Source organism: Rhinopithecus bieti, unplaced genomic scaffold (genome assembly GCF_001698545.2).
Source record: "Rhinopithecus bieti isolate Rb0 unplaced genomic scaffold, ASM169854v2 scaffold_11252, whole genome shotgun sequence".
Lineage (NCBI taxonomy): Eukaryota > Metazoa > Chordata > Mammalia > Primates > Cercopithecidae > Rhinopithecus > Rhinopithecus bieti.
The window spans coordinates 319,491-328,883 of record NW_016806895.1 but is presented as its reverse complement, the minus strand read 5'-3'; the positions used below and the strand labels follow the sequence as shown (position 1 = coordinate 328,883).

Here is a 9,393-nt window from a genome sequence, read left to right as displayed (position 1 = left end):
GTGTTAGCCAGGATGGTCTCGATCTCCGGACCTCGTGATCCGCCCGTCTCGGCCTCCCAAAGTGCTGGGATTACAGGCTTGAGCCACCGCGCCCGGCCTCTTTACGTATTCTTAAATGAAAATTCATTAAGGATCCCTAAGAGTTTTTGTTTATGCGAGCTATAGCTATGGATATTTACTATATTAGAAATTAAAACTAAGAAATAAAAAAAATTGGTTCATTTGAAAATAGCAACAATAAAGCCATTTCATGTTAACATAAGTAACTTCTTTTCGTTTTTTTTTTTTTGAGATGGAGTCTCGCTCTCTCTCGCCCAGGCTGGAGTGCAGTGACGCGATTTCGGCTCACTGCAAGCTCCGCCTCCCAGGTTCACGCCATTCTCCTGCCTCAGCCTCCCAAGTAGCTGGGACTACAGGCACCCGCCACCACGCCTGGCTAATTTTTTTTGTATTTTTAGTAGAGACGAGGTTTCACTGTGTTAGCCAGGATGGTCTCGATTTCCTGACCTCGTGATCCACCGGCCTCGGCCTCCTATAGTGCTTGGATTCCAGGCGTGAGCCACCGCGCCCGGCCCTTTTCGTGTTTTTTAAGACAGAGGCTCGCTCTTGTTGCCCAGGCTGGAGCGCAATGGCATGATCTCAGGTCACCACAACCTGTCTCCTGGATTCAAGTGGTTCTCCTGCCTCAGCCTCCCGGGTAGTTGGGATTACAGGCGCCTGCCACCACGCCCAGCTAATTTTTGCACTTTTAGTAGAGACGGGGTTTCACCATGTTGGCCAGGCTGATCTTGAACTCCTAACTTCAGGTGATCCGCCCGCCTCAGCCTTCCAAAGTGCTGGGATTACAGGCGTGAGCCACACGCCCAGCCTACTAACTTATTTTCAATGTATTGTTTCATAATTTTGAAAATCTCTTTAACCTCTGGGTTACCAGAAGTCAGATTCTCACATCTGGTTCATTCAATCTGATGAGATATCACACATAATTTAGCTTCTGGAAGAACTCAAGCATACACTCATGAGAAAAGGAAAGAGAATGAGAGACGTGGAATAAAAAAGGCAAACTGGGCGGGCGCGGTGGCCCACGCCTGTAATCCCAGCACTTTGGGAGGCCGAGGTAGGCGGGTCATAAGGTCAGGAGATCGAGACCATCCTGGCTAACACGGTAAAACCCTGTCTTTACTAAAAATACAAAAACAAAAAATCAGCCGGGCGTGGTGGTGGGCGCCTGTAGTCCCAGCTACTCGGGAGGCTGAGGCAGGAGAATGGCGGGAACCCGGGAGGCGGAGTTTGCAGTGAGCCGAGATCGCACCACTGCACTCCAGCCTGGGTGACAGAGAGAGACTCTGTCTCATTAAAAAAAAAAAAAAAAAAAAAAAAAAAAAAAAAAAAAAAAGCAAATACAGTCTTAATATTATTATGAAAATAGTGTTGACCTTGCACATCCTCTTAAAAGGTCTCAAGGACCCTTACGGGTTTGAAGACTACTCTTTGTTCTAAAGTGTCAGTTTGTTCCAGAATATAAAAGAGCATAATAAAGGACAAACTTTCATTAGATTGTATTTGCCTTGGTTTCTAGTAATTGTGTTTGAAATGAGGCTGAGAAACATATTAAAATTTTAGTGAGTTTGCTAAGTTTTGATGTGCTTATTTCTTTGGTACTGATTAATGCCTGTCCTACGATAAGAAAGGTTATTCTTTTGTGTAATTTGCCTTTTGTGCTTTCTGTTTATCTTTATTTAAAGAAATAAAAAAGTGAAGAACAAAGTTTCCTCATTTATAAACTGAGCCAAGGTTATTTGCAATCATGTTACCTTCTATGTTCATTTTCAAATCTTTTATTGTTGTGTTGAAAAATTAGGTAACCAAGTATGGTTTCTCAGGTCTTCATCAAGTGCCCCATCCGTTTTTAATAACTCTTTTGATTTTGCCTTTTAAAGATCAGACAAAATTTAGGAAAAAATGTTCTTTTCTTACCAAAACTCATCTTAAAATTTCCTAGAGGGCCTCTAGAAAATCCCAGATTTGTTTTCATCTTATACAAAGAAATGCTGGGAATAATTAGATTTGTTTGAAGTTTCATGAGAGGAGCTGCCATATCTGAGAAGAGATACTCAGTCTGTCCTAGGTTAGATTCTTATAGGTAAACTGTTATTAATATAAATATTTCAGAAATTGTTTGCTTTACGGGAAGTTCCTGGCAATTTGACAATGCCCTTGCTGTTTTACCCTCAGAGGAAACACTGATCAAAAACTTCTAGGCTGGCGTGGTGGTTCACGCCTATCATCCCAGCACTTTGGGAGGCCGAGGCAAGAGGACTGCTTGAGCCCAGGAATTCAAGGCTGCAGTGAACTATGATGGCACTACTGCACTGTCCCCTGGGTGACAGAGTGAGACTCTGTCTCAAAAAACAAAACAAAAACCTCAAAACAGAAAAAAACCATACTATGAAATACTTACATATGTACCTCAAAAGAGAATGTTACTTATCCTCTATTCTGATATTATTGGTTATAGAAGTTAATTAAGCATAGCTCTCAAGTATTTGCCATCGACAGAGAATTTCTGTTTCACTCTGATGCTTGCCTGAAGGCTCTGCTATAAGCTATAGTCAATAGTTTATGCCCGAAACAGAGACAGGTTCAGTACATTAGGGAAAAGGAGTGTAACAGGCACTTTAACATTGATGTTGAGATATCAAGCAATAACCTCTTGAGTACAGGCTTTTGAGGTGATATAGCTTAGGTAACTTTTATATAGTACCAAAGCAGATGGCTTCAGGAAAGCAGACTGCTAACTCAACATTTAGCAGGACAAGAATGATGTAGGACTAAGTGAAATATTAAAAGAAATTTTTTTTGTGCATTTGTTTGGAATATTGTTGATTAGTTTTGTTTGTTTGTTTGTTTGGTTTGGTTTTTTGAGACAGAGTCTTTCTCTGTCACCCATGCTGGAGTGCAGTGGTGTGATCTTGGCTCACTGCAACCTCCACCTCCCAGGTTCAAGCAGCTCTTGTCCCTCAGCCTCCCACGAAGCTGGGATTACAGGCATGTGTTACTACGCCCAGCTAATTTTTGTATTTTTAGTAGAGGTGGGGTTTTGCCATGTTGGCCAGGCTGGTCTTGAACTCCTGGCCTCAAGCAATCTGCCCACCTTGGGCTCCCAAAGTGCTGGGATTACAGGCATGAGTCAATGTGCCCAGCCAATTACTTTTAACTATTCTAAGGCTGCATGGCTCTAGACTTACAAAACAAATCAAGGAGCCTACATGGTTAATTAACACTTTTATTGCTAAATAATTGGGCAAATCTTGTGAAACCGGCCTTTTTTGTGATCAGTTATCATCTCTGTGATTACTTTGATCATAGGCGGTGGTGGAGACACTACTAGCAAAAATTAAGAGACTCAGAAACAAACAAAAAAGGTCACTGGTGTCCAGTTTAGTGCATCCTTCTGGGTTATTGCCACCTTTCATTATCTTTGAGTTATTTAATAATTCTGTAGGTCAAGGAAAACTTATAGTAATGCATATGATTCTTTAGTTTTCATGGCAAAGGCAGATACTGTTTATTGAACAAACTTTCAGTGTTTTGTAAAATTGAAACTCTTTGAAAAAGGTATGTAGGGCAGGGTGAGGTGAAGGAGGGGAGAGATATTTAGGGAAGTAACTGCAGAAAAATCATTTCTCCTTGGTTGGGAAGAAGGTACTGGTCTATGAGTCCAATAAGCAGCAGGGTCCCCTCCTCACTGTTCAGCAGGCAGTATGTTGGGGAAGTGGTCAGACTTTAGAAGGGATGGCTGTGAAATACACCCAAGGAGGCTAGCTGCCCTGAGGTTTCCAGCCTCTACTTGACCTTAGTGTTCCTAGCATGGCCCAAAGGAGCAAAGACTTGAGACCTAATGGTACTACAAGAATACTCTAGATGTATTCAGTGCAGACCAGTGACCAGGTGTGTCTCCGTGATGCTTTGGTGCTGCTTAAGTACCTTCAGGTTCCTTGGCATAATTCTTGGAGATAGTAAGCTCCAGTTGTGGCTTAATAAAATTTCCCACCAGTCCTGTAACATAGGCACTTAAAGTACAATTTAAATGAAGTAAATACTTTTCTTGCATACCTGAGGTTTTGCACTTAATATTCATGCCTGCTACATAATGCTTCTGAATTTTTCCTTGATTTCCCTGTCTTTTTAGTAACTGGTTTTCAGGCTTAGCTCTTGGGCTGAAGCAGATGTTCTATCTTTTATTATTTTCTTTCTGCTATGGAGGTACCCTAAATTCTTTTTGGAATTACAACTTGTTGGCTGGCAGGAATTTGCTGCATTTATGTTTTATCTCTTTCTTCCTGGTTCCTCTATCATCTCATTCCCACTCAAGGAGGTAGGAAGGGACAATTAGCATCTCCTAAGGAACACTGGGGGATGCCCAGTTCCTAAAATTTCTTTCCTAGTAAATTAAAGGTTTAGTGTAAGTATCTTATTACACAGAGAGTAAAATAAATAAAACCAATATGCTTAACTATATTGGCTTTGTTTACTGGTGAGCAGATCCCTGGCATAACTGACATCTTTGTTAGCACTAACAAAGAAGGTTAGGTTGAGAAGTGTTCTGTCCTTATCACAACTGAGCCACAGTTGCCAAGCCTATATATGCTATAAGCTTGTTACTTCTCCAGAAGTACTAGAAAAGATAAACGTTAGTTCTGCCAAATAGGTATTATCGCACAATTAGGTTAATCAGAAACTAAGAGAAATTATACAAGACACAAGCCCTGGAAATAATAAATTTAACATTTAAATAGACCTGACTTCATGGTTTGCTCTTGTAATATTGAAAGTACCACAGGCAGTTTGACGGTAATGAAAACGGACACGTTGAAAATTATTTCTTTCAGCTGTGCTACAGTGCAGATTTCAGCCCCTAGCCTTTGTCAGGAGAGCTCTGCGGCAATTTGCTCTCCCTGGGGCTAAAGACTCTGGGAGACTTTGAGGGAACACTAATCCAGCAATTTATCTGTTATAAGAACACCTACCCACACTTCAACACTTTCACTCCTGGATGTAATGTCAGATTTTTTTCTTCCAAACTTATTAGCATCTGCAGTGCTATTCTGAAAGGCTCTAATACTAAAGTTTGTGAATGGAAGGCAGGCATTCTTCTGTTCAGGTTGCTAAGTTCTGACATTTGTTCTCTGAGCCAACAGAGTTCACTGTCCAAAGAGTCAGTTTATAAATTTAGGCAGTTTTATAGCTACAAGAGGACAGAGATCAAGAACAATCATATATATAAGATCTAGTTTAAAATAAATGAAACTCTTAGGAAATATGAATTTTAGTAAAAATTGCTATGACGGTATTTTTGTAATTTTCCAGTTCAGTCATTAATGTGAGAGAAAACATAGAAAAGGATTATCAGCTGGCAAAACATTTTATGCTGAAATATCTTTGAGCCAAAAATTAAGGTTGGTTATTTCGTAAAGAATATTTTACTTTTCTAACATTATTCAGTGGACCCAATAGTCATTGTAAACTAACACATTTCATTAAGAAATGTAAACTTAGTGTTACTGAAATATTCAAATTGTAGTTTTTATAGGAACAAGTATATACCATCTACAAATAAACTTAGTGCTATAAAATAATACATGTGTGTGTGTGTATATATATACATATATATAATTTTATTTATTATTTTTTAAGACAGGGTCTCGCTGTGTTGCCCAGGCTGGAGTGCAGTGGTGTGATCTCGGCTCACTGCAGCCCTGACCACCCAGGCTCAAGCGATCCTCCCACTCCAGCACCCAAGTAGCTGGAACTGCAGGCACGTGCCACCATGCCCAGTTAATTTTTGTATTTTTTTGGTAGAGATGGGGTTTCACCATGTTGCCCAGGTGGTCCTGAACTCCTGGGCTCAAGCAACCTACCCACCTCAGCCTCCCAAAGTATTGGAATTACAGGCTTGAGCCACTGTGCCTTGCCATATTTTCATTATTATTATTATTATTATTATTATTATTATTATTATTATTTTGTAAAGAGGAGCCAAAGGAATGCCTAATCCTCCCTTTCTTCCTTGTGGGGAAGAGGAGCTAAGCATTCTTGGTAGATTTGGAATATATGGTGGGTGAATTGGTTGGCTCCTGGGCAGTCATGTTTAAATTTGAGTAGAAAGAAGGATCTTAGAGCTTTACCCTGGTGGTAAATATGTATAAAGGATGTCCTAATGTAGTATAATAGAGTGAGAAACAAGTCAGAAGTTTCCAGGGGAATAGCAAAACCATTCTGCAAGTTGTGGGATTCTCCAGGTTGCTTCTGAGGGTAAGCTCCCTAACCTACCCACATTGTATCCCTTTTAGAGAGACCAGTAATTTCTGAAGCCCCATGGATTTTCAGCTTTGTGGAAGCCTGGTTATGAATATCAGATGCCTACCAGACCACAGTTAGTCGACCATATGCAAGAACATTACAGCAGATACATTTTTACAGGCCCTATCTTTCATACCTTTTCCCCCATGGATACACCCCCTGATGTGATGATGACATCAGCACGACTGATACCCTCATTCAAGGCATTGAGTAAGTCATCTGGGCTGGAAAAAAATAAAGACAAAGAAATTAACACACGAGGAAAAGATTTTAGATATAGTGCCAACTTAAAACTATACCGCCTTATTCACTAATAGGCATTAACATGAGTACAGCACTATATTCTGTACAAAGTGGGAATCAAAAGGGTCTCTGCCTAACAGGAGCATTAAGTCTTATTATGGAGAAAGGACCTTGTACATGCTGAAGTAGTGGCTACTGGCGATTTCACAGGGCTTTTTGTTCTAACAAGCCACTATAATGAAAGGAGACAATGAGATGTTGGAGGATGTCTAACTATCCTGGTTTGCCTAGGAATATTCCTGTTTTAGTACTAAAGTCAGATGTCCTAGGAATCCAAGGCAAGCCAGGACAATTGGTTACCCGAGGTATTGGAAAGATCCCACAGGACTCTTTAGAGGGAATGTCTTAAGTAAGGCCCTGAGAAATGAGTTGGATTCTGAGAAGTGGAAAGGAAAGGAATGAGAAAGAGCTTCGTAAGCAAGAGGATCTGTACTAGCAAAGGCTTGGAATAATGGTTAAACCTGTGCTGTTTCCAGGACACCGTGGAAAATAGCCTGCTTAGAGTGAAGGACTTGAGTGGGAATGACTGGGATAGGTAGGACGGGACATGATTTTGAAGAACCCTCAAGCTGATGAATTTAGAGTTTATGTAATAGGAAATGGAGGAGGGAGGATCCCTAGAAATAGGAAAAGCCAGTAGGTATTCATAACGTTGGGAAGAGAAAAGGTAGGGGAAAAAGGACAAGGAAAGCAGAGATGGGATGAACTACTTATATGGGATATGAATACAGATGAATATTAGGAATGGAAGCGAGGCAGGTTCCTGACTGTCACTTGAAAAGGCAAGTACAACAGCCTCTTTGATGGTGCAGGTCGAAGGTCTGGGGAGAAGAGATGAAAACAGGGGTCTTATCTTTGGATATCAGAACAGTTGAAAAGTCCTAACTGGAGATTGATCAAGTGAGAATAAACAAAATGCCAAGAATCAAGACTTATGGAGGGACAGGATAATTGGGAGTAGTTGAAAGGGATTGTTTAGTTACTACTTTAAATCCATACAAATCTACAGGGCAATGTGACCTGTGATTGGCATTTCCCTTCAATTGATGCAGTACAGAAAAGATACTTTTTGAGGAGTATATATCTAGCCATATCCTTGTTTTCTGAAAAATTCTTACCTATTTATACCGCCTGACTCTTCCTTTCCCTTTCTTCCCAATGGACATCTAATGAGAACAACTAAAAAGGGAGTGACTCTGGCTTCTGATTTTCTGCTTCCTGCCTTTCGTCCCCCTTGAGGCCCAGCTGTATTCTTGCTCTTGGGTTCTATGAGATAACCTTGTATCCTTACACAAATACCTCCTTTGCTTGAGCTGGCTTCAGCAGGTTTTTGTTAACTTCAAACCAAATTATTTCTCAACGAGACAGCATATGTTCTCACAAATATCTCATGATAGTGAAGTTTATTCATGCCCCCTTACCTTAATTTGATGAGAGAGGAAGAAGGAAAGTTAGTGACTCAAGATAGCATGATTTGTAACTAGGATATAATTTCTATTTTTATCCAGGTGTAACAGAGGTAGGGAGAACTTGAGACCTACCAGAGACACAACCTTCACAGACTCTATAAGAGATAAGCTAGTCAGGAGGTGGCATAGCACAGAGATTAAGAATGTGAACTCTGGAGTCAGATTGCCTGAGTGGAAATCCTAGCACCACTACTTGCTAGATGTTTAACCATGCACAAGTTGCTTAACTTCTCTTTGCCTTAGTTTTTCATCTGTAAAGTAACCATAATAGGGTTGTTATGAGGATTAAAAGATATCCTATTAAAACATATAAAACACTTGGAATAGTACCTGGAACAAACTAGGTTTTCAAGGAAGTCATCTGTCATTCTACTGCTGCTATGCTAACAAGTTAGTCACACAAACATACCTAACAAACTAGCAAAGTTCAACTACAGTATGCTTGGGATTTTTATTCTGGAAAATACTCATGAGTAACACACAAGAAAATCATAGACTGGGACTTAAATACATTTACAGAGCTAAACATGAAAGGTCCAAATGGCAAGGTAGGCCTGGTTCCAACCTGAATAGCTTCATTTACTATGAGGTTCTCTTACAGGGTCTGGGTAAAATTCTCCTTTTCCTCTAGCACTGGCCTGTCCACAAGCTCTGACTCTGGGAAGCAAGCTCCCAAGGAGAAGGGCCAAAAGTAAAAGTTTGAAAAATGGCTCATATAAGGTTCAGCCTACCAATATAGAGACCCTTTAAAGTCATCGGTCAGTCATTGCATATGCAGCCAAAAAAGTGCCCAGGTACTAACTGAAGGTAGAATCTATGTGTAAAACATGAAAGACCTTCAAAAGGACAAAGCTGGAGGCGTCACGCTACCTGACTTCAAACTATACTACAAGGCTACAGTAACCAAAACAGCATGGTACTGGTACCAAAACAGAGCTATAGACCAATGGAACAGAACAGAGTCCTCAGAAATAATACCGCACATCTACAGCCATCTGATCTTTGACAAACCTGAGAGAAACAAGAAATGGGGAAAGGATTCCCTATTTAATAAATGGTGCTGGGAAAATTGGCTAGCCATAAGTAGAAAGCTGAAACTGGATCCTTTCCTTACCCCTTATACGAAGATTAATTCAAGATGGATTAGAGACTTAAATGTTAGACCTAATACCATAAAAACCCTAGAAGAAAATCTAGGTAGTACCATTCAGGACATAGGCATGGGCAAGGACTTCATGTCTAAAACACCAAAAGCAAC

The 9,393-nt window shown here is 40.4% G+C and overlaps 1 protein-coding gene across 1 annotated transcript in view; it reads right to left on the bottom strand.

The window, feature by feature from the left end:
- The window catches only part of GPHN (gephyrin), a 298,334-nt gene that overhangs the window by 34,985 nt on the left and 253,956 nt on the right, over positions 1-9,393 (bottom strand). The window contains 1 exon segment of the mRNA XM_017878642.1: positions 6,500-6,587. Within this exon segment, the coding sequence (XP_017734131.1) occupies positions 6,500-6,587 (88 nt within the window).